At 35.2% G+C, this 27070-nt stretch overlaps 1 protein-coding gene across 1 annotated transcript in view; it reads left to right on the top strand.

The window, feature by feature from the left end:
• The window catches only part of RNGTT (RNA guanylyltransferase and 5'-phosphatase), a 280323-nt gene that overhangs the window by 210050 nt on the left and 43203 nt on the right, over nt 1-27070 (top strand). The window contains exon 14 of the mRNA XM_008517909.2: nt 24991-25057. Coding sequence (XP_008516131.1) covers nt 24991-25057 — 67 coding nt within the window. The remainder of the gene's footprint in view (nt 1-24990; nt 25058-27070) is intronic.

Below are 27070 nucleotides of genomic sequence, written 5' to 3'. Positions count from 1 at the left end.
GCTGCATGGCCCAGGCCCTCCCCACCTGATTCCTTAGGCAGTTTTGACAGGGGTAGGGGTTGTATAAGCAGTTACTTTCCACTCTTGGCTACAGTGGGTACAACAGATTCCACCCTGAGATGCAGCAGAATTTTCTTCTTTGTTCAGTAGAGTTCTTTGAGAATTTTTGTTCAGGTCATGTCCCTGAATGGATGGATAGCTTGCTTACTCTTTATTTGCACTCTCCAGTATGATGGCTACTAGCCACACGTGGCTACTGAGCACTTGAAATGTGGCTACTCTGAAAGATGTGCTGTAAGTATAAAATATATACCCGATTTTGAAGGCTTGGTACAAAAAAAGTAAAATATCTCACTAATAACTTTGACATTTGTTGAAATGATAATATTTTGAATATGTCATTAAAATTAATTTCATCTTGTTCTTTTTATCATTTTTAATGTGCTTACTAGAAAATTTAGAATTACATATGTGGCTTGCATTTGTGAACAGCACTGATCTATTGATCTTAAAAATTACAATACATATGTGAATTAAATAACCACAGCAGTTTAACTCGTGTTCTAAAAGCAGTTCGGTTAGTTGCATCTCTCTTGGCGTTATTTTCCTTCTTTATATTTTTCTCCTGTTCAGCCTCAATCCAGTCTGAAAGTTATTAGTGTCCCAGCATAAGATCCTCTTCGTTCTTAATCTCCATAATATTTTAGTGTAAATATTTACAAGTTAAGATTTCATCTTCCTTCCTCTAGAAGTCACCAACATCAGCCATTCATTCGCTAAATGAATATGAATAATTTAATACTACGTGTTTTGAAAAAGTGAAAACTGTGGCCAGCCACTTTTCAGATTCCTCTTTTCTCAGAGGAAGGCTTGTGCCTGTTTGGTATTATTGCCAGAGCCTGAGGCTTTAGTTTAGCATCAAAATCCATCCCTTTTCCTCCTGAAAAACATGTGCAACAACAGGGAAAATAAAAGAAACTGCATAAATTCCATTTTTACTGAAATTAGAAGACAGAGAAAAAAACCTTCACATTCCAATGTGGTGCCCAAAGTGGCTGGAATCCAGCAGAGCCACGGGTGAAACAGCTCTGAGAGTGACAGGGAAAAGCCTGGAGGCCAGAGTGTGACAGATTTCAGATAGCGCCAGCACTCCTGGACTAGCTAAGGGTCAGGCACCAGCCCTCAAGTCCAGAAGCTGGAGCTGGAGCCTCCATGCCCAAAGCTGAGCTTTGACAGTAGGCAGCAGGCTCTGGGGCAGGAAGGGAGGAGAGAGAAGCGAAAGGTGTGGAAGTGTCTAGTAGTAGCAGATCTCAGCATGCAAGCAAAAATTACGTTCTGAAGTTCAGGGGTCACCCTAGAAAGCAGGGCAGTTACCCTTGGGACACTGGTCAGTGAGGTGACCAGGCAGCTAAGGGGAACTGTGCTGGCTGCAGAACCCCTCTGGTCCCAGTGATGCAAAAAAGGGATTTAAAAGCAATAGTTTGTCACTGTGGCATGGAAGAGAGAGCCCTTGGATTGCACCATATGGAAGGCTGCCTCCTCCTTCCAACCCTGCCTTCACTGGAACCTCCTACCTGGTCCAGGAAAATCTAACCGTTCAACCTAAAGTACAGAATATATTGATATGACATCAATTCAAATATACTATTGAAAAAGAAAAAAAGAAAAAAAAAAACATGGGAAAGAAAAGCAAAACATAGTGGCAGATGAAGTCTTGCTTGGTGGACCCCTTGTACCTGCGTCCATTGGTCCTTCTTCTGCATATTCAGCTTATTACATTGAGTTGTGGAGCTTGATTTTTTGGTCTCTTTCATTAAAAAATAATATTTTCGAGGGTAGACTCTATTGTCTTAGCATAAAACAGTACCTCTGGCCTCGAAGGCCTTTTGTACTTTGGGGAGGGTGTGAATGCTTTAGATGATAGCATTTGCCATGATTTGGAAAAGGATTGCCATCAAAGTCTCTGTATATTAGTCTCTGTAAAATGATATCAGCTAGGAATTGACCTAGTTTGTAGCCCCATATTTCAGAGAACTGTTTAACTGTCTTCTGAGAAACAATTCTTACCCATTTCCTTGCCTGAAAGAATAAAAACCCTGACTTCTGCTCTCTCTCTCTAAGAAGTCCTTAAGAGCTCACTATAATAATTTTGTTAATCTTTTGATGAGGTCACTCTGTTATAGTTCAAGCTCTGCCTAAACCAATGATGCTCGTTCCCAGAAATGGGATTTATTCCTTTCTAGCACAGCCAATCAGCACCTTAATGGAGTACCAAGATAGCAGACATAAGATGGGTCTTTTGCATCTTATATGTCCTGTTTGTCAGGTATAATTCCTAATTTTTTCACAGCTGTGAGTTGGTATTTTGGTACTTGATATTTTAAGAATATTTTTTATTGGTCATAACATTTGACAGAATGAAAAAAAAGATGTAATTGAAACTTTTCAGATAGAAGAATCTAGTTGATATGACCACTGAATTCTCCTTTTCCTAAATGGATTTCTACCCAGCAAATTTCGTGAGGGAGGAGGAATTACAGAGAGAAAACCTGTACTATTTGTGGAGAGCAGTCTCTTTCCTTCTCTTACTGATTACAACTGTCTCATTTATGAGACAAACATAGGAGAGAAGGACGTTTGATACTGATATTGTCTGCTTCGGCTGGGGTACTGGTAACAGGATTATTTGGAAATACTCGCCACCTGGTTCCACACACACAGCATCTCTCTTCACATTAGGAGTTAAGAAGCCTTTAAGGGTTGCACTCTTCTCTGGCATCTTTTATCATTGGCAAAGGCCTACTGTGCTACTGTGCCTTTTACATTTTCAATTTTCACAGATCGTAATAGGGCATCATTGATTCCTACATATATTAAAGAAAATTTGACTGGAAAGTTTCTTTCTGTAGATTAATAGTTACTAAAAAACTAAACCCCCATTCCTATTCTTTAAAATAAATTGTAACTGGAGAGGTACAAAATTGAGTCTTTGAGGTTAAGATGTTTGTCTCTTGGGTCCAACAGTTTGCAAATGCAGAATAACAAACTTTCAAGAGGAAAAAAGGCTTTACTGTAAAATGTGTTTCTTGATCCCATGAGATTCTGGGAAATCAACTGTACTTCTCAGCCCTCCAGTGCCTTCCCTATTCTTAGAACAAGCAATGTGAAATGATTGATGGAAATCGAACGTGGATGTATGGGATCAGTCACAGCCTTTCTGCTTCGTTCCAGGCTCTTTAGATAGCATTTCTGGGGTCATTACTTTTGAGCTAGATATTTTTAATTTGTTTAATCAGTGTTTGTAATTGTTTGCTGTGTAACATTCTATGTTTGATATAGGAAGTGTTTTATTATAGGATTAGTTATCCATAGATTAGCTTAAATCTTTTTTTTTTTTTTTAAAGATTGGCACCTGGGCTAACAACTGTTGCCAATCTTCCTTTTTTTTTTTTTTCTTTTTCTGCTTTATCTTCCCAACCGCCCCCGTACACAGTTGTATATCTTAGTTGCAGGTCCTTCTAATTGTGGGATGTGGGATGCCGCCTCACTGTGGCCTGATGAGCAGTGCCATGTCCGTGCCCAGGATCCGAACCCTGGGCCGCCGCAGCGGAGCGCTCGAACTTAACCACTCAGCCACAGAGCCGGCCCCAGATTAGCTTAAATCTTTTGTTAATTTTAGAGGATTCAGGGAGAGAAAAGGTAAATTTGGCATCATATTTGCTTAAATAGTGATCTCTTAAATATCTAATTGGTAAACATGGTTTATTAATTTATATTATGGAAGTATTATATATAATTTATATTTATTATATGTCACATTATATATATTACACATTTATATTATATTGAAGTAATTATGTATCATCTCCTCAAAAGATTCTTGAAATGGTCATATTTGACCCTTTATCTTCCTAATTGAACAAGGGACTGTTAGCTAAGTTTCTTAATCTTGGCATCTTTTGTTTGATAAGGTTAAGATCAAGTTCTGAATTTTGCTGGGGGGCACTGAGCTTAACTGAGAGGGACAGTTAGTGTTTTTAAAATAAGGCCACTGTCATTTCCTTCTTCATTAATGACTATTTTACCCTAAAAAAATTAGGAAGAGAATGGCAGATCCCATATAGCTTACTTATATTTTGTTAATGTGAGGGAAGCTATGAAATGTATTTATTATATCAGGAAATTCACTTGTTCAGGGTTACTGTGTGCCTAGTGTGTGGCACTGGCCTGTGAGTTCCAGGTAGGGAGAGAGGCATACTTTAATGACCCCAGACAGCTTGGTGAGTTTGAGGCATTAACTGGATAGTTAGCCTTTCTACTTTCCCTACCCTTTTACTTAGAAAACTTTTTATATGTTGAAAGCACCAAGTACCAAGTGTAATAGTTTTCATATGTTTTCTGGATAGCTTATTCTTTTGAAATGAAAGTTCAGAACTATGATTCTGGTTGTTACCAAACTAAGCTTTAATTTTCACCTAAGTAAAATGGGTTAATATTAGTAGTACTAATATTAATTGTAATCTACCTCATAGTGTTATTGTGAAGATTAAATTAATCCAAGTCAATTACCACAGTATGTGATATATATAACAATAAATATTGGCTATTAGTATAATTATTATTATAATTTATTCTACTAATGTTTATTGAACATCTTATTGAATACATAGAACAATGATAAGCAATGTGAGGGATATAAAAGAAATATTACATATCATTTTCCCACAGGGAGTTACAATATAGTGAACTATGTATGACAATATATAAATAAGGACCAAACTCAGCAACACAGATTATTGATGCTGCAGAAGAATTGAGAACAGTGGTACATCAGTGAGGGTGGGGTAGTCAAAGCAGGCTCCATACAGGAGATGGCACTGGACCTGTGTGTGCAAAAATGGGAACTACTGGAAAAAGATAGAAGGATATTTCAGGCGGAGATGTCTATGGCACATGCACAAGACAGTGAAGAGGCAGAGTTGATGAAAGCAGAGGCATCCACTTGGTGAGTGATAAGGAAATCAGAGATTAAGATCTAAGTCCTTCTCTTAGATTTAAAGTATCTTAATAGCAAAGTTATATCTTGAAATTTTTTCAGCTCTTCCTTTTATACATCTCACTGTATAAACTTGTTACTACCATGTTCCCGTATGAGTGCTGGCATGTCACTTTGTCTGAGGCAAGACATTGTAAACATCAAGTTCTTTCTGCATGAAGAGTTCTTATCAGTGGAATTCATTGTGTTTCCTTGTTGATGCAGTCAGCATCAGTTTTCTTTCTTTCTTCCTACTTCTTTTTTTTGATTTATCATGATGGCTCAGTTTCCTCATTTATTTCTGCAAAACGCCCTTTTGGGGAATAGCAATGAGAAGGAAGAGTCATGAAATACTAATAAAAAGGGAAGAAAATTTAAGCGAAAATATTGAATATTTCCTATAAAGAAATTATAAATAATGTTATTTCTAGTATATTAACTCTGTCTTACAGATAGTGCTTGTATAAATGGATTCTTTTCCTTTCATAGTGCTCTTAGCACCCAGCAATTCTCCCCTCCCTTCCCTAAGAGAGATGTGTGAACAATCAGTAGCTTAAACTGAACCATCCTATTTGTGTTCAGTTAGGAGTATCAATGTACACTTAATCCATTAGAAGTTTTGTTTCAGACTGTATTACATATATGAGGCTGTTTTTATAATAGTGTTTTTCATAGCCTGGAATGGTTATAATTGAAAGTACTGTGCTCTTCATAGTTTATCAGTAACTACATAGTTTGAGTTTCACTCTCGTTGTCAGACTGCTTTTAAACTAGGGTTAAAACTTTCAGTAAGTACAAATTTGGGGGGCTGGCCTGGTGGCGCAGCAGTTAAGTTCCCACGTTCGGCTTCTCGGCGGCCCGGGGTTCGCTGGTTCCAATCCTGGGTGCGGACGTGGCACTGCTTGGCAAAAGCCATGCTGTGGTAGGCGTCCCACGTATAAAGTAGAGGAAGATGGGCATGGATGTTAGCTCAGGGCCAGTCTTCCTCAGCAAAAAGAGGAGGATTGGCAGTAGTTAGCTCAGGGCTAATCTTCCTCAAAAAAAAAAAAGAAAACCCACATTTTGTAGGCACTTTATAAACAACATTGGTAGGTAGTTTATAAACACCATTATAGATAGTGTAAGGAAAAAATGAAACAAAATATTTGATGATTTTAGTTATGGCAATAGCAGATGAATAGAATCTGATTTGCCATTTCTCTTCAGGACATCTTCACTTTAGACTGCCATGCTTATAATCTTTTGAGTACCTCGCTGATGAATGACACCTTGTTGAAATTTAACTTAAGTACTTATGAAATAGTTAATTTCCTTCAGAGTCTGTGCAGCTTATTTTACTTTTATTTGTGCCTGTACACGTATGGAGTTGTTTCACGTTCGTATTTTAAGCTGCTTTGATCTTGCCTTACTAAATTATATTTTACCTTATAAAATACTTGAAATGTGCTTGCCGTTTTCAAGAATTGTAGTAGAATTCTATTTAAAAACAATACTAGTTGAAAATGTTTTCTAATCTTCCAGCTAGCTGCTTGGAACCATTTAAATTACAGAATCGTATTAATAACACCCTTCTTATCTGATATCTGACAGAAAGTCTCTCAGTGCTGTTTTTATGTTCTACTGACTTCTCTTTCCTTCTCTGCTCTCATTCTTCCCATTCCCACCCCAATAATTCATATATGATCAAATCAGACTCCTGAAGCAGAAATTCTGGTCTTAGAAAGTCAAAGGAGGCACTGAACTTGTGAGTTCTATGATAAAAACCAAACTTTAGGAAATGAAGTGGAATATTTAAGTTTGATCTTAGAAATAAATTAACTTGGGCCCTTCTAGCCATAATCAGAACATTGAAAGGTTTGTTGTCTCTTATGCCACAGGTGATTTCAGATGTTTTATTTCCAGCTAAGGATGTAATATAGCAACATTTTAAAATTTTGCATGAATACCTCGGGTTTTTTTTTTTTCCTAAAACTAGATTGAAGAAGAATTTTAGGAAGTTGTTAAGCTTCTTCAATATTTCTATTATGCCGTTTGTAGGAATCCTGCTTTAAATTTCCCTGACACCAGGGAATCTTTATCTTGTTTGGATCATGCTAGAACTTTAGCTGTCAGTTTTGGTTTTGCATATCAGAAAATTTTATGGCAAAGTTATCTACATATAAATTTGCTTCATATCCGTTCATTTAAAAATATGCATTACATTTTTCAAGTATTTTTTGACTAAATATCAGTGTTAGTTCTTCCCTACAGAGGTGCGTGTTGTTTTGTTTTTTTTCTTCTGTTATTTTTTTCTTTTGTTTTTTACTTACCATGCAGCCGTTGATCACCTGCTTTGTGTCAAACCCTCTACCAGAGGCCTGGGATTATAAAATGTTATATGATGATACTTCATGGCATTTGATAAGAGTCTTAAAATATGAAAACTTGTATTAGTGTTTCCAATGTTGAGTTATAATGCATTTAAAGGAATTCCATAAAAACCAGCGTGTGAGTTTGCAGTTAACATGCAAGCCTCTACTTTCAGAGTTTAAAAGTCTTTAGTACTCAAAAGATTACCGCAATACATACTTCATGTGGATCTGTACTAGAATTTGCTAATTTGTCTTAGTTTCTTGTAGTTTAACTACTTCAAACCTTCTGCCTCTTTAAGCTATGAGCTCTTGAGGGCAGAGATCATCTTTATGTCTCTGGTACCTGCACCAGAATCTGGCATATACTATAAATGAATGATATACAATAAATGATTGTTTCCAGAAAGAGGGAGAAGATGGGCGAGAGCCAAGATGAATGGAGGTTTGACCTAGTTTTCCTCCCTTGTTGCCTTTCTCTTTTTTTCCCCCTTGTTTCTCTTTTGAAGAAGTAGGCCGTGTTGATGGAACGGATTCTCTGCATGCCTGATGAGGTTGGGTAGAGCTTTGCAAGCCCCAAACTGATTTTATCACTCAGAGTTGATCATGTTGTGGGGAATTAATTATCCTTAACCAAACTTTTTAATTAATAAAACAATGCCTATACAGCATGAGAATTAAGAACAAAGAACCAGAGGAAGAGAAGTTTGATTCCCAGTTCTACCTCTTACAAGCTGTGTGCCTTTAGGCAAATTAGTCATTTCTGTTAGCTTCCATATCTATTAAGTGGGGATAATAATGGTACTTAACTCATGGGGTTCTTTGACAAGATTAAATGACAATCCTAAATTCCTAATACTAAAGGAGTATTCAAATTAAAATTAATACCAGAGAGAAGACCAATGTAATGTAAAATTCAGCTTAGCACAGGGCTTTACCATTGAAGTTCTCAGTAAATAACTATAATTATTGTTATTGTTGCTTTTGTAATTATCAGTACTAATTTGTAGTGATATATCATTATGTGTACGTGTGTGTACATACACACACGTACACATACATACTCAGGACTGCTATTTACAGCATCTAGTTTCTAATCTACCCAGGAAACTTAATTAGTTATTGGAAGATTGCTTTGTGACTGTGTGATCAAAGAAAAAGGGTTAAGTGATCCTGGAAGATATTTCACCAGGCTGTAATAGACCTTGTCTTCCATGTTAGGATATACTTTTCTAGCATCCAGATAACTCATCTTTGCTGATTATGTCAGTCGGTCTCTGTCTTCCCCTCTGACCATCTGCCTCTCTCTTTTTCTCCCTCTGTCATAAAGGCAGACATGCACGTGTCACGTAAATTCTGACAGATGTATGTTTTTAAATTCTCTCATTTGTCATTAACCACAAACCTCAGTATTTCATACAGGGCAATTAATTTTTTCTTCTTTTTAAAATGTCGTATATTTTGAGAATATACCTTGGTCATTTAATATATTCGAACTGATTTAGATTAAACAAATATAATTCAGTACATATATTATTTAATTTAATCCTCAAAACATTTCTGTGAAGTAAGTTATACCCATTTGCCCAAGAAAATACTAAGTCTAAAGAGGAGTTAAATGAGTTGCCTAAAGTTATACAGTTAATAAGCACCACAATTAGGAATCAGAGTTTCTCTGTGATTTCAAGCCACCCTTTCCATACATCATAACAGCCTGATCAGAAAGAGCCTAGAAGTCCCCATATATGACTCATCTCTTTTAGGTGGATTACTTCCATAAACATTATCCATTCTGTAGTGGTTTTTAGTTGACTCAACTTCAGAATGACCATTTCTGACCTTGTAACCCTCCTTATTAACTCAGAAAGTGGAAGGAAATAAAAGATTGGAGATCTTTGAGAAAAGAAAGAATAAGTGTTGAAGTTGGGAAAGTATCAAATAAATGGAGGACTAGATAGCTTTAGCAAGGAGACGAGAAGGAAAGCTAAAAATATATGTATAGAAATACAGATGAATTGAAGGATGGCTAAACTTGTAACTCAAGACTGGATTTTCTCCATTTCATGAGAAATGAAAGGGTTTTTGGAGGGAGAAGAGGAGGGGATGGACCTGAGGAGATTTGGAGAAAGGAAGAGGTCTGGAACAATATCTTTGGGGATCAAGAAGAGAAAAATGTTTGAAGTTGCTGATAGACTTGTATTTTAGGAATGGATATTTTTGCACTTTTAAAAATTGTGGTAAAATGTGCCTAACATAAAATGTACCGTTTTAACCATTTTTAAGTGTACAAATCAGTGACAGTCTCAGTGTTGTACAACCATCAACACTGTCCATTTCTAGAACTTTTTCATCATCCTGAACAGAAGATCTGTACCCGGTAAACAGTGACTCCCTGTTCTTTTCTCACCTTAGCCGCTGGTTATTCTACTTTCTGTGTCTATGAATTTGATTATGCAAAGTACTTCATATAAGTGGAATCATACAATATTTGTCCTTTTGTAACTGGCTTATTTCACATAGCATAATGTTTTCAGGGTTGATTTATGTTGTAGCATGTCAGCACTTCATTCCTTTTTAAGGCTGAATAATATTCCGTTGTATGTATGTACCACGTTTTGTTTATCAGTCGTCGATGGGCATATGGATTGTTTCTTCTTTTGGCTACTGTGAATAATGCTGCTCTGAATGTTGGAGTACAAAAGAATGGGTTTTAAAACTACATCTTAAAAAATCTTTTATGAAATCACTGTTTATGAAGTGACTATTTAATTATACTTCCATGCTGTTAAGTCATTCTGAAAGCCTGGTTAATTTGTTTGAGGAAAAGATGACATTGTTTGACTCCCCCTCATGTTTTTGCTGAGCACGTTCTAATGTTGCAATGACCATAACCTGCTTCAAGAATTCACATTAGTCACTTAATAGAATGGAGAAAATGAATGAAAAAGTATTGTGATTATCAGATAACCTGCATCTCATTTCTGGGGAATAATCTAATTGCTTTCATCATAAGGATATGAGGATCTTTAAATCATTTATAAAATGCGGTCCTAGTCAGCCAGGTAACATTTAGTTTATATTCATGGTTTTAAGAAATGTTAAAATTATCGTGCTTTATAGCACTGCTGGCACTATCCAGTGAAAATGTCTTTCTTATGGACATCTCATGATTTCCTGTTATCAGCCCAATACCTAAGATTCTGAAACTTCGTCTTCAATATTTAGACTAGATTATTGTTGTCACATTACTGAGGTTGAACTATCTCATGCATTAACTTTTAATTGTTATTTGATCAAGGTGTATATCAAGGATAAATATAGTAATTTATAAGCAAAATAATCGACATGCAATTCAGGATTCTAGTGAGTTCCTTTTAAATTTGAAGTAATTAAAAAATAGTTCTAGTATTATATCGTTAGTTATAAATGTATTTGGAACAGATATAAAAATAAAGGATAAAATGAATTGTCAGAGTTCAAATTCTTTTATATGAGCTATTCAACTAGGTAAAAAGTTCGTTTGAGGCCTTTACAAACTACAACTAGTCAGTAGTTACTCTGTTTGAATAAAAGAATATATTGATTCAATTAAGGCAGGAACTGTCTGTTGAGCTAACTCAAAATAGACTGATTCCTATTTATAAATAGTCATAAAAATAGTGAATAATTAATAACTTTAAAAAATAAAGATAGCTAGTACATGCCTAACAATGAAAAATAATAATTCAATACCTATCATAATCCATATTTTAAGAAAAAGGATACATATATAAAATTTACTAGAGGAGTATTCAAGTTAAAATTAATAGCACAGAGAGGACCAATTTAATGTGTATTCTGTCAGTGAGACACTTGGGCGGTTCTCTGTCTTTTTGGTTGTAGTTCATTTGTCAGTCAGCATTTTGTGGAGAGTTCTACGAAGCTGAAATTCAGATTTGCAGTAAGTCTTTTCAGTATAGAATATAACAATCTCAGTCATTCTGGGGTCTGTCATTTAAAAAACAACAACAACATTTTTCTCTTTGATTGATCATAGCTATTATTGAAATAGCTGGCAACGTGTGACATGGTGCTATAATTTAGACTGAAAAAATTGAGTTGTGAATAATACCCACTCAGCTTAAATTTCTCTGTTTCTAGTCTCCAGAGCATCTTTTGTATTTCTTTTTCTGAGGAAACAGCTTCTTAACATAATGTTCCTACATTTTCCCAGGGGAAAAGGAGGACTTCACAGGTCAAATTCTTGTCCAAAGTATACAGGAGAAACTTGTAGAACAAAAATAGAGGGGAAAAAAAGATTCTGAATTTCCTAGTACAGGAAATGAAATTTGTATTCCACTTAAGCTTTTAACAAATGTGCTTTACACATACATCATGGAGTCAATGTCAAGGAGGTGAAAATTTATGGATATGATGATGATTCAGATGTTTAGATTTGAGGCTGATCTCTGCATAGATCATTCCCCCCTCTCTTCCTCTGTAGGTAGAAGTGAGCTGTAGAATCGTTCTTAGGATCATTAGATTACAAACTAGACAGGGAGCTCCGTGTGTTTGATGATTTCCCGGTTAAAATCAACTTTTCAGACTATCCTCCTTCCTGTTTACACAGGCAGTTCTTCAAATAATAAATCAACTGTCCATTTAGAATGATCCGGGTAGATCAATTTAGAATTATTTGTAGACTCATTTCGCTGTACGGCCTATGAACAGTTGTAGACTTTCTTTTCTTACTAAACAAAATTTGGAAGATGAAGTTTGTACCATTTTTTACAGCATTATTGAGGAGTAATTGATATATAATAAACTGCACATAAAGTGTGCAATTTGATTGGTTTTTACGTGTGAAATCATCATTCCCTGGATAAGATGATGAACATATCCATCACACCCAACGTTGCCTCCTGCCCCTTTCTAATCCCTGCCTCCCCTTTCTCCCTTCCGTCTCCCCCCCTTATCTGGCAACCACCAATCTGCTGTTGAGAATTTATTTTCTAGAATTTTCTATAAATGGAAGCATACAATATGTGCCCCCCCAACCCTTGCTTCTTTCAACTTTAAATTCATCCATGTTGTTACGTGTATCAATAGTTCATTTCTTTTTATAGCCGAGCAGTATTTTGCTGTATATATTCATTTGTTTAGAGTAGGGGTTGGCACTTCTTTTCTCTAAAGGACCAGATAGTAAATACTTCACATGTTATGGGCCTGGATTCTCCCTTCTTGCCCTGTGGTCTAAAAACTCCAGATAGTAAGCTGGGGCAGGGGTAGGACTCACTTAATTTGTTTCCCTTCTCTCAAGTACTATTGATCTGTGCTGCCTCTTGTCCAATTTTTGAAAACCATTCTGTGACATTGTATTTTTAGTTGTTTAGTGGGAGTACGGCCTAGTCTAGTGCTTGTGCTTGTTACTCAGTCTTGGCTGGGAGTGGAAAATTTTTCTATACGTTTTTAATGCACTTAATTTTTTTTTCAATTTTAGTGCCTTTGTATTTAAAACCATTATGCCCATATATGTGAGTTCTGTGTTTTCATATTATATTGATGGCATAGAATATGTAGCTCCAATACTAAGAAGAGGATGAGTGACTTGGATTCCCTAGGAGCTCATCTCTTAAAATACTCGTCTATTTACACAGGAATATTAAAATATATTAATACATTAATATTGTACCTCTCATTTAGGAGTCGCTCTCACTCTCTTACTGATTGCTTATGTTGGTTTTTTCTTTATGCTTTTTATATTAAAACCTTTTATATTATGAAATATAATACACATACAGAAAAGAACATAAAACATGAATGTACAGCTTAATGAAATTTCATGTAAGCAACACCCATTTAACCACTTCTCAGGACAAGAAAGAATATATTTCCAGCATCTTAGATGCCTTCAGCATCTTCTTTCTCATTCACAAACTTCTCCCCCTCACCAAAGATAGCCACTACCCAGACTTCTGTGGTTTTACTTCCTTGCTCTTCTTTATACTTTTATTACTTAGATATGGATCTCTAAACAGTAGAGTTTGGTTTTAACTGTTTTTGATCTTTATGTAAATGCAACCCCATGTTCTTTTATGTTTGGCTTCTTTTGCTCAGTCATGATTTTGAAATTCATCCATCATATGTGGAGTTTGTCCTTTTCATTGTACTATATATATATGTAAAACATAGTGTTATATGTAGGCATTTGGATGGACTGCAGTTTGGGGTGATTACTCATAATTGCCAAACATATTTGTGTGTGTGCTTTAGGACACGTGCATTCACACATGTTTGTTGGGTATACGTATACCTAAAATTGGAATTGCCAAGTCCTAGGGTATTCGTATGTTTGACTTAGGAGATAATGTGTGTTAATTTCTTCTACTTGGTGGCTTCTTTCAGTCTCTTGATAATGTCTTTTTTTAAAATTAATATTTCTTTTTCCCTCCCAATTTATTGAGATATAATTGATATATAACATCGTATTAGTTTAAAGTGTACAATATAATGATTTGATATATGTATATATTGTGAAATTATTGTTTAGCTAACATTCATCACCTCACATAGTTACAACTTTTTTTTCTCTTTTTTAGAGATTTTATTTTTCCTTTTTCTCCCAAAGTCCCCCGGTACATAGTTGTGTATTTTCAGTTGTGGGTCCTTCTGGTTTTGGCATGTGGGATGCCGCCTCAGCATGGCTTGATGGGCGGCGCCATGTCCGCGCCCAGGATTTGAACTGGCGAAATCCTGGGCCCCCAAAGCAGAGTATGTGAACTTAACCATTAACCACTCAGCCACGGGGCCGACCCCAACATTTTTTTCCTGTAATGAAAATTTTGAGATCTACTCTCTTAGCAACTTTCAAATATACAATACAGTACTGTTAACTATAGTCATGCTGCACAGTACATCTCCAGAACTTATTGATCTTACAACTGGAAGTTTGTAACTTTTGACTCCCTTTGCCCATTCCCCCTACCCCCAACCTCTGGCAACCACTGATCTGTTCTCTATTTCTCTGAGCTCAGTTTTTTTTATATTCCACTTGCACGTGAGATCATATAGTATTTGTCTTTCTCTTTATGACTTATTTTACTTAGCATAATAATAGTCTCAAGTTCCATCCATGTCGCAATGGCAGTATTTCCTTTTTTTATGGCTGAATAAAATCCTGTGTGTGTGTATGTGTGTATACACACCACGTTTTCTTTATCCATTCATCCACTGATGGACACCTAGGTTGTTTCCATGTTTTGACTGTTGTAAATAATGCTGCAATGAATGTGGGGGTGCAGCTGCCTCTTTGAGGTAGTGATTTCATTTCCTTCAGATATATACTCAGAAGTGGAATTTCTGGATCATATGGTAGTTCTATTTTTAATTTTTTGAGGAATCTCCATACTGTTTTCCATAGTGGCTGCACCAGTTTACATTCCCAGCAACAGTGCATGAGGGTTCTCTTTTCTCTGCATCCTCTCTAACATTTGTTGTCTCTTATCTTTTTGATAATAGCTGTTCTACCATGTGTGGGGTTATAGCTCCTTGCGGTTTTAAATTGCATTTCCCTGATGATTAGTGATGTTGAGCACCGTTTCATGTACCTGTTTGTCATTTGTGTGTCTTTTAGTTCCTCTGCCTGTTTTTTAATCAGGTAGTTTGTTTTTTTGCTATTGAATTGTGTGAGTTCTTTATGTATTTTGAATATTAACCCCTTATCAGATATATGGTTTGCAAATGTTTTCTTCCATTCTGTAGGTTTCCTTTTTGTTTTGTTGATGGTTTCCTTTGCTGAGCAGAAGCTGTTTAGTTTGATGCAGTCGCACTTATTTATTTTTGCTTTTGTTGTCTTTGCTTTTATTGTCAAATCCAAAAAAGTCATCATGAAGACTAACGTCAAGGAGCTTACCCCCTCCTTTTTCTTCTGGGCGTTTTATGGCTTCAAGTCTTTAATCCATTTTCAGTTGATTTTTGTGTATGGTGAAAGAAAGGAGTCCAGTTTCATTCTTTTGCATGTGGCTGTCCAGTTTTCCCAATGCTGTTTATTGAAGAGACTCTCCTTTCCCCATTGTATATTCTCAGCTCCTTTGTCATAAATTAATTGATCATATATGCATATCTTTTAAATTTATTTTAAAATAATTTTAAGCATATACAAAAGTTGCAACAATAGTGCAGAGTATTCCTGTATATCTCTCACATTGTTTCCCCTATTGCTAACATCAGGAAATAAATGTTGATACAATACTATGAACTTATCTACATTCTTTATTCTAATTTTGTGAGTTTCCCCACTAATATTCTTTTTCTTTTCTAGGATCTTATCCACCATCCCACATTGCAGTTAGTTTTTATGTCTCCTCAATCCAATTTGTGACAATACCTCACTTTTTTTTTTTTTCATGATCTTGACACTTTTTGAAGAGTACTAGTCAGTTATTTTATAGAATGTACCTTAGTTTGATCTTTTTGGGGTATGCTCTGGCAAGAACACCGTAGAAGTGATATGTGCCCTTCTCAGTGCATTATATGGTATGGGGATGGGTGGGTGGGCATGTCCATAAATCTTAACACTGGTGATGTTGGACTTAATTACTTGGTTAAAGTTGTCTGGTGGGTTTTTCTAAAGTTGCTGTATTTTCTTTGTAATTAATAAGTGTTTTCTGGGGAGAAACTTTGAGACCAGGCAAATATCATGCTTCTCATCATGCTTTCATTTTCTAGTTCTAATATCTTTCAGTTGTTTTTGCCTGCAGCAGTCATTGTTGTAGTATTTTTCCATTTCAACTTGGTAAATATTTCAAATAATGATGAATTTCAGTTTCCCTCATTCTTATAAAATGTGTTCATTGGAATTTTACTGTAAAGAACTGTCCCTCTTCCCCGTATGTTTACTTATATTAGTAAGGACTTAAGAATATTTTATTCTGTGGGTTACAATGCAGTATTATCATTTTATTTTGCTCTTTTGACTTTGGTCATTGAGAACTCCTTCAGTTTGACTTTTGTGTCTTTTTGACATGCTCTCATCATTTTCAGCACTCCTTTACTTTCTAGTTCCACAAGGTGTTCCAGGCTCTTCTTATGTTTTCCCTCCCTTAGTTCAAGAATCAGCCATTTCTCCAAGGAGCCCAGGCTTCTGTTTCTTTTTAATTGGTGAATGATAGAAACAAAAATCTAGATTCTAGGTGTGGTCATTGCTGCTGGTGTCATTACAGGCCCTCGCAGTTGTTAGAGCCAGGAATGTTCATGTATTAACATGCACCCACACATTTATATTTATTTCTTTACCCATCTGTGAATATATTAAAAACCATGAGTTTCTACTAATACCTCTGATTCTAATCCAACATCATAATGTTAATTCCAGTCTTTCCCCTTGTCTTATTTATAACCTTGTACAGTGAGAAACTTGTACCTCCTTATCCATGATATATTTATTTGTTTGTTAAATACTAATACGGTCATGTGCCACATAAGAATGTTTTGGTCGGTGATGGACTGCAAATGTAACCGTGATCCCATAAGATTAGCACCGTGTAGCCTAGGTCTATAGTAGGCTATACCATCTGGGTTTGTGTAAGTACACTCTGTGGTGTTTGCACAGCAGAACTGCCTAACAATGCATTTCTCAGAATGTATCCCTGTCGTTAAGTGATGCATGACTGTATGCATATAAAGTGTTTTCGGAATTACTAACCCATGCCCCTCTGAGAAACGAGTTTACTAACGCAAGAACTAACTGTGTTTGTGTACAGTTCTTTTTATCTCTTGCTTTACAGAGTATGTCAAAGTACTGTTTTCTCAAGTTACTTATTTTAGCTCTTTTTCATCCCCATCCCCCTTAATGTGGGGTATTATTCATTTGTAATACAATTATTTTTATTCCATTTTGGGTTCCCCCAACAAACTGATTGATTTTAACTGATTGTTTATTTGTTTGGTGTATGGAACATTATCATGGTTATAGCAGTCATAACTATAGGAAAAGATTATCCTCATGGAAGTGTCCCTCATCACGCACCTTAATACCTATTCCCTATAAGAACCAATCTCTTTAGTTTCTGTTTTAGCTTTCATGAAATTCTTTTGCACAAATGAACAGATACATGAATATTTTCTAATACTTTTTCTTTCTTACATAAAGAAATATACACACTGTATATACACATAAATACTTGCTATATATGTATACACATACGTTTATATGCTATACATCCTCTTTTGTACTTTTCTTTTTTTACTTAACAGTAAGTATATTCTAGAAGTTGCTCCTTATCAGTAAATAGAGATCTTCCTCATTTTTTACAGCTGCATGTTACTCCATTGTGTGGATGTACTATAACTTATTGAACCACACTGCTATGTATGAACATTTAGGGGGTTCCCCAGATTTTGCAGTTACAAGCAGTTTGCAGTGAATAGCCTTGTGAGTATGTATTTTTGAGTTTTTGGGGCTACATCTTCAAGGCAGATTGTTAGGGAGATTACTGGCTCAAAAACTAAGTGCGTATGTGGTTTTGTTAGATATTGCCACGTTTCCCTCCACAAGTGTTGTCCTAGTTTGCTTGTCCATAACAGTATGCAAGAATTCTTGTTTTCCACAGCCTGGCCAACAGAATGCATTGAGCGTACGTTTCAATTTTTGCTAATCTGATAGGTGAGAAATGGTATCTCAGTGCTGTTTTAATTTTCATTTCTCTAATTATGAGTGAGTTTGAATATTTTTATGTATTCTTAATATCCGTTTTTTGTGCAAATTGTCTTTGTCTTACTTTTCCATCAGGTTATTAGCCCTTTTCCCTGTCAGTTTTGAAAAGTTTTTAATAGTAAGGTTGTTAGTCCCTTTTCTATGTGGTGTATGTTGCAAATATTTTCTTAGAGTTTGTCAGGTGTCTTTTTGACTTTATTTTGTGGTATTTTTGCCTTGCTAAATTTTTTTATTTTTATATGGTATGATTCACCAATATTTTCTCTTGTTATATCAGAGTTAAAGAGGAATTTACCCAAGTTTATTTTGCTTCTAACACTTGTTTTGTTGAGGTTTGTAACCTTTATAAGGTCTTTTTGTTTTGTTTTGTTTACTTAGATTGCCAATCCATTTGGAGTTTATTCTTGTGAATTGTGTGAGGTTTGGATCTTAGTGTATCTGTTGATAAATAGAAATTATTAATTTTAATGTAGTCAAATTTATCGATCTTTTCCTGTATGATATATTGTAATCTATGTGGATAGCCAGTTATCCCAGCATTGTTTATTAGGAAGACCATCTTTTCTCCACTGCTCTGCATTGCCAACTTTGTTGTAAGTCAAGTGTCTATGTATGTGTAGGTCTGTTTCTAGGTTCTCTATTATTTTCACTGGCCCACTTGTCTGTCCTGATGCCAACACCTCATTTTCTTTATTGCTGAAGCTTTATAAGAAGTCTTGACATCTAATGGAGCCAGTCTTCTTATTTTGTTCTTCTTTAGGAGAATCTTTTACATTCTTGTTCTTTTGCTTTCCCATATCTATTTTCTAATGAGCTTATTAAGTCTCAGTGGACTTAAGTTTTCAACTCATTTGGGTAAATACCAAGGAGTGGGATGCTGGATCATATGGTAAGAGTATGTTTAGTTTTGTAAGAAACTGCCAAACTGTTCTCCAGAGTGGCCGTACCATTTTACTTTCCTGCCGGCAGTGAATGACAGTTTCTGTTGCTCCACATCCTCATTACATTTGATGTCAGCATTCTGGATTTTGTCCACTCTAATAGGTGTGTAGTGGTATCTTGTTGTTTTAATTTGCATTTCTCTGATGACATATGATTTTGAACATCTTTTCGTATGCTTACTTACCATCTGTATATTTTCTTTAGTGAGGTGTCCGTTCAGGTCTTTGGCCCATTTTTTTAATTAGGTTGCTCGTTTTCATATTGTTTGAGTTTTACAAGTTCTTTGTATATTTTGGATAACAGTCCTTTATCAGATATGTCTTTTGCAAATATTTTTTCCCAGTCTCTGGCTTGCCTTCTCATTCTCTCTTGATCAACATTGCATTTTCATATCTGAGTGTCAGAGTTATGCTGATTTTATAAAATGAATTGGGAAATATTCCTTCTTTTTCTCTTTTCTGGAAAAATTTGTATATGACTGAAATTAAGTTTTCCTTAAACGTTTGGTAGAATTTGCTGAAGAATCTACCTAGACCTTTTGCTTTCTTTGTGGAGATCATTAAAATTTTTTATAGTAGGACAACTAAGATAATCTGTTTTTCTGTGTGTCAGTTTTAGTACATTATATTTTTCTAGAAGTTTTTGCATTCTAAATTTTCAAACTTGTTGGTATAAAGGTGTTTATAATATCCTTCCATTATTTTTTAGTATATGTAGGCGGCTATGTTCTCTTTATTATTTCTGATACTGATTATTTGTGCCTTACCCTTTTTATTGTCAGTCTCATTAGGGGTTTATCAATTTAATCATTCTTTTAGGAGAAATAAGTTTTAATCTCTTAATCCTCTCTAGTGTATGTTTTCTAATCATGTATTTCTGCGCACTGTTTTTTTTAAATATTTTCTTTGGGTTTAATTTACTGTTATTTTTCTAATTTTTTGATGTGGTTGGTTAACTCATTTTCAGCATTTCTTCTTTTTTGATAGATGCATTTTGGATTATAAATTTCTAATTTAGATTTAGCTGCACCTCACAAGTTTTGATATATTGTTATTTTGTTGTCTAGTTTGAAATATTTCATAATTTCTATTGGAATTTCCTTTCTATTCTATAGGATATCTTTTTAGACATGAGAATTTTCTGGTTATTTTTGTTTTTGACTTCTAACTGAATTATTGTGTTCAGAGACTATAATATGAATTACTTTATTTGTTTTAATTTGCTTTGTCAGGGAAGTGGGAGAATTCCCCCTCCCCCAGCTTTTCCTTAAGGTTCTTATGGCTGGTCAAATAATTAAAAAGGCAGGTTAGCAAGAGAAAATCAAGCAAAGTTTAATAGTGTGTATACACAGGAGAAACTCAGGAGAAACTGAGTAACTCAGCCAAGTGGCCAAGCTTCCTGTTTAAGTATCTTCAGCTACAGACCAGGAGGATGTTGGGGTGGTGATTTGGGGCTTCAAAGAAGAGGAAGGCAACTCACATGGAAAGGGAAAAGCAAGTGTTTGGCGAATAGAACTTTGATAAGAGTGGGCTTAGCAAGGATCCTCCCAATCTGCCGAAACCTAGAGTTATCTGTGATGATGGCCTGTCCTGGGGACAGGTCTTTATTTTAAACTTCTTTTAGGCACTTAGGGGGGAAAGGTCGAATGTTCTTCCTGAGTCTGAGCCTTTATTGTCTTCAGCTGGAAATAATCCACATACCAGAGTGGTGCATCTTGGGGCGGCCTGCCCTGACCCCATCAGCTTCATGGCCCTGTGCGTTGCCAGTTTTTGTAAATGTTGTGTGTGTGCGTGTTCTGTGCTCCATGTGTTGTGCCGCTGCTGAGTGGTGTTCTAGACAGTTTTGTTAATGGTGTTGCTGAATTCTTCTGTATTCTTATTGCTTTTGTACTCTGCTTTTGCCATCATTTACTGAGAGAGGAAAGTTAAAATTCCTACTGTGATTGTGGATTTGTTTAATTTCGTCACATGCATTTGTTAATTGTTTTATTTTACATATTTTGTAGCTATGTTATTAGGTGCATATACATTTCTGACAAATTGAACGTGTTATTATTTTGAGGTATCTTCCTTTGTCTCAATAATACTTTTTACCTTGACATTTTCTTTGTCTGATAATAAGATAGTTATACATCGTGTTGGTATTTATTCTCTGAATATTGACAGCCCAACATTTCTTCTTGTATCCCTTTGCAAAATGATTCAGCTTTCTCTTGTTTACTTTAGCATCTTACTAATCTTTCCCCTGTCTTATTTATTTCCCTCTATATTTCACTTAACCAAACATCATTTTCAGGTGATTTATTTCTGTTGGCCAATAGATTCTTTATTTAAACACGTCATTGTTGGTAGTGGTGGTTTTTTTTTTTTTTTTTTAACGATAATCTAGAGCATTTTGTTATGCCTGTACTAGGATTTAGAAAGCAAACCAGAATAGAAAAGTGTAGGCTATGAAAAAGTCTCTTAGGATAATAATAAACTTATTGGCTCATCCAAGTTTTATCTGGGCCTATGGGCATATGCTGCTTTCATTTACTAGAATTTACTAGAATTCCTAATAATTTAGGCCTTCTTAATAATAGCATTTTCTCAAATTCAAAAGGGCACTAGTGATCCCATAGTAAGTGCATTTGCTTTCTCTTTTTTTCTCGTAGTAGATATGTTGGACATAGTCTTCTCTTTGGAGAACTTTCTGTTTGGGTAAGAAGTGGGATTTGATATAAGTCAGTATTTAAGATACTGTAAGTTTTTTGAAGGTATTTTGTTGCAGTTGAAAAGTATAAGTTAGTAGGTATTATAATTATAGCTTTTAGACAGAGTAGTTAATTTTGAGTTATTGAGCTTATTCTTATTTTTAAAAAGATCATCTTTCCCTCTTTTTAACTTTTAATTTGGAGTAATTATAGACTCAATGTCTTTTTAAAGCAATTTTTCTATGTCTGATATATCATCAATTTAGGGTGATTGAAGTTCTTTTAAATAATGTTCATTCTATTACCTGACAAGTTTTATTTTCCCTTCTTTCTGTGAGAAACTTTTCTGGAAATAATTTTGCAGCTTTCTTTCCTGGACAGGTGTTTGTAATATTTGTATTTTGGAAATTGAAGCAAATTGAACGTTAGTTTTGTGTATCTTTATTTTTTCAAAAGCTGTAATAGATCTCCCCCCGCACACAACATTGCCTTATTTTCGCTACTTTCCGAAAACATCCTTTTGGTAGCCACACTATAGAAGCATTTAGTTAGAAGCAAATATTTTAAGAGTTGTTAGCATTTGTATATAAGTTATGTTAATGTTCAGGTAACTTAAAGGCAAAACAATTGGTACTAAATGAGTCAGGGTTTCTGTTTTAACATATAAGTATAAATGCATCTATCAGTGCTGAATTAACGCCTTACTCTGGGGATTTAAAATGTGATTGCTATATTATACGCAAGTACCCGGTCATGGTAAAATGGTGCCTATTATTTGACAATAATTATGTATACAATTTGGCAAAATAACTTTTTGAAAAGTAAAAACATTTTCAGAAAAGTCCCATCTTAAAAGTGAGAATTTGTGTTCTCAAAGTACTAATTATTTTACACATACATAGTAGGCCTTTAAATTATGATACATATTAAAACCCACTCAAATGATGGTGGTAATATACTATGGTAAGGAATAATAGGTACAGGAATGAGAAGGAATGGTATTTAAAAGCTGAAATATATATATGCTATGTATTTGATAGATTTAAGAAATTTCTTGTTTAGGAAAAGGTAGTTATTAGATAGGCAAGTTGGAGGTAGGGGGGACACGTTAAATAGGATTTTGGCAAGCTTCCTGAAATGCATATGCATAGTAATTAGAGGCATATTGATTTTTAAATGTCAACCAGCTTTTATTCTTTTCTTTTTCCAGCATCTATTTATACGAACAGTAACTGTTCTTACTTCTAAAAGGGGGTTTATCAAGGTTTTTGTGAACATTTGTTATACAGGAAATAAATTACTAGTGATATGTATAACTAACATTAAATTTGTGATCCTAGCAATGATTTGTGGGAGATTTAAAGTTTTGTTGGTTGGATTAATTTCTTATTTGTCAATTGATGGCTAAGAAATTCTCCATTTCACAGTTGAGACTTAGGGACATTTCTTCATGCTTTCTACTTGCATGGAGTGAACAAATGCCTTCAGTCTTGGTTATAACCTTCCACAACATGCCAAAGCTAATTACTTCAAGTATCACTTGTATTCCAAACTTAAGTAGCATTTTGCTGAATTGGTTTAATTTAGGATTGTGTTCATAAACTATTAGCTGTCTTTTAGTGACCTTTAATGCTTTATAGGCCTTTAAGGAGTGTTGGAGAACAGAGGATGTTCCTGGGAACTGGGTATCTACCTTATTTCATAAAATCTAAGGTGCTTTGAGAGTATGCTTTCTTAGTCTTACTAGATTGAGTCAATGCAAGGTAACCACACAACCACCTGACACCTGTCACCTGGTAACAATGATTAGAAGACACTGTAGAGTATCAGAGTCAGTTTGATTTCAGGGAAGTTAAAATATGAATAAATGCATATCCTGGAATTTTTGAAGTAGAGTTTTTGAAGTCACTAACTAAATTTAAAAGGATGGTTATGATAATCATGTGTTCTGATTTTTTTTTATGATTAGACTAGTATGGTACACTGAGAATTTTTCATTTGATTGTTTTGAGTTTGCTGTTTTTTCCTTCACTTTAGATACTATTCAGTGTTCCATTCTCAGATTCATGTAATAGAATTTACAATCATCCTAGAGATAATTTTTTACCTGCCATAAAAGGCTATTAACTTTGCTATCTCGATTCTGAGGGGACTCCTATCTTGACCTAGTTGCTTTGGGCAAGGAGTATAGGCAATTTTGTATTCTTTATGTACAATAATGTTAAGACTGGAGTTGTGTCCATTACTCACAGTGTCCATTAGGAAAAGATTTATGATAAAAGGAAGTGAGATAAACACAGGAATATTTACTTTAATCATGCTCTTCTCATGCCCTACACCACTACACACTCCACAAGCACAATTCTCTAGATGGTATTTCCTCATTCACAATATTTGAATACAGTCAGGAATGATGGACCCCCTGAAGAGGGGATAGGAAGTGAGGGATGATGCCGGGGAAGGTAACTGTTATTTTTTTTCACCCTCTATATGGTTTGATTTTTATTCTCACGTGCATTTATTGTTTTTATAAGATATGACTTCATATCGCTTACAAATTAAAGATATGGCATTTGACATTCTTCATGGTCCATTCCAAACTTCCTTTGGGTTTTCATCTCCAACTAAATTATCTGTTACTCCAGCATTCTTTGTCTCAAATTTTCTGCATTCTCAGGACTTTGTTTAAATTTCTCCCTTCGCCTTACTTACCCTTTAAGGCTAAGCCCAAATTCCACCTATTCAAACATTTCCATCTCCCTCCATAGCAAGTAACTCCTATTCCACTACTTTGCAATGGTGAATACCTCTGTACTTATCAGAGGCCACCTTTTGTTAGGTTAATTATTTATGTGTCTGGTTTTCCTGTTAAATTTTGGGACTGAATTATTTAGGCTTGTGTTATCTCCTGTAATGTGTAATATAGATATACAATATAAAATGAGTGTTTCTTGAATTGGATCCTTATAGATTTGTAAATATATGCATTACTTATTTTAATATTCCCCCCAGAGACACTATGCAGTAATTTTGCTAGAATAACTAATATGCTAGAGTGTTCTGCATTTACATTTCCATTCTTAACATTTACCCACTATTTTCTGAAGTATAAGAATTATTCTTTTGCTGGTTCCTGTCCGATAGTGCAAAAGACAAGAATAACTGCATAGATATTGTTTTTTCACAGTTATCTATCTGTTATACAAATTTTGATGATTATACAACCTTACATTTAAGGAAGAATATTTAAAAATAATGGGGTTTTTTTTGTCCTTTGTAGGTTACTTCCTCAGAATGTTGGCCTTCTCTATGTTGGAGGTTATGAAAGACCCTTTGCACAAATCAAGGTATGATTGTTTGTTTTTTAGTATACTTCTTGTACTGGTGGTTCACTTGTCCAGAACCCACCAAAACCCTGCAAATAACCGTCAACATATCAAAAATATTGTGAATGTGAATTATTAATTTCATTTGCTTTTGCGTATCTTTGCTGAGGAAGAAATTGTTTTTCAAAGAGTTGATTATTTTAATGTTCTTGCCCATAGTAGAGTTGACTTTGACTGAAATACTTCAGTTGATTAGTTAAAAAGAGAACAATTTAGAGCCATAGATTAATCTTTCAGATTACCCCTCTGGCCATTAAAAAAATTTTGATAGGGCCTGACCCCATGGCCCAGTGGTTAAAGTTCTGTGTGCTCCACTTTGACAGCCTGAGTTCGTGGGTTTGGATCCTGGGCACAGACCTGCTCTACTCATTGGCCATACTGCGGAGATTCCCACGTATGAAATAGAGGAAGATTGGCAGGGATGTTAGCTCAGGGCTGGGCGTCCTGAAGCAAAGAAAAAAAAAATTGAGGAGGATTGGCACTGGATGTTAGCTCAGGGCGAATTTTCCTCAGCAATAAATAAACAAACAAATAATTGATAGCTTTATTGAGATATAATAAATACAATAAACTGCACATATTTAAAGTGTAAAATTTGATAAATTTGACATGCTTACGCTTGTGAAATTCATCGCTATAATCAAGATAATGAATATATCCATCACCTCCCAAAATTTCCTTGGGCCCTTTTGACGGTCCCCTCTCCTGCCCTTCCTTTTACCCTTCCAGTCCCCAGGTGACCACTGGTCTGATTTCATGTCATTATAGATTAATTTACATTTTCCAGAATTTTATATAAATGAGTCATACAGTATTTCTCCCTGCCTCTCTCCCTCTCTCCCTCTCTCCCTCTCTCTGCTTTCTCTCTCTCTCTGCTTCTTTCAATCACCATAATTATTTTGAGATTCCTCCACGTTGTTGTACTTATAGATAGTTCATTCTTTTGTATTGCTGAATAGTATTCCATTATATGGTTCTAGCACAATTTCTTTATCCTTTCACCTGTTGAGGGACATTTGGGTTGTTTGTACTTTTTGGCTGTTACAAATAAACATGCTGTGAACATTTGTATACAAGTCTCTGTATGGATATATACTTTCATTTCTCTTGGGTAAATACCTAAGACAGGAGTGGCTGGGTTAAATGACAGTTGTGTGTTTAACTTTTTAAGAAACTACCAAACTTTTCTCACCAGCAGGGTGTGAGAGTGCCAGTTCCTCCACACGCTCACCAATGTTTGATGGTCAGTCTTTTTAAATTGAACCATTCTTGTAGGTGTGCAGTGGTGTTTGATTGTAGTTTTAATTTGTGTTTCTGTAATGACTAATAATGTTGAGCATCTTCTCCTGTGCTTATTTGCCATCTGTACATCTCTAGTGAAGTGTATGCTCAAATCTTGCCATTTTTTAGTTGGATTTTTTGTTTTTTTACTGTTAAATTTTGAGCATTCTTTATATCTTCTGGATGTAAGTCTTTATCAAATGTGTGATTTGCAGATAGACATTTTCTCCCAGCTGTGGCTCGTCTTTTCATTCTCTTAAAAGGGTCCTCAAAGAGCAGAACTTGTTAATATTGATGAAGTTTAGTTTATTAATTTTTTTTCATGGCTCATGCTTTTGGTGTTGATCTAAGAAATATTTGTCTAACCCAAAGTCACAAAGATTTTTCTCCTATGTATTCTTCCAGAATCCTTATAGTTTTAGGTTTTGCATTTAGAGTTATTATCCATTTAGGTTAATTTTTATATATGATTCAAGGTCTAAGGCATAGAGGAATGTCATCCCCCACCTCCTTTTGTGCATGTGGATATCCAGTTGTTCCGTAACCATTTGTTAAGAAGATTATCCTTTCCACCATTGAATATCCTTTGCCTCTGTGTTTCAAATCAATTGATCATCTATGTCTGAATCTACTTCTGGATTCTTTATTATGTTCCACTGACCTCTGTGTCTCTCCCTCTGCCTATACCACACC

Source organism: Equus przewalskii, chromosome 9 (assembly GCF_037783145.1).
Source record: "Equus przewalskii isolate Varuska chromosome 9, EquPr2, whole genome shotgun sequence".
Lineage (NCBI taxonomy): Eukaryota > Metazoa > Chordata > Mammalia > Perissodactyla > Equidae > Equus > Equus przewalskii.
The sequence above is the reverse complement of the archived record's forward strand: the minus strand, read 5'-3'. Positions and strand labels throughout refer to the sequence as shown.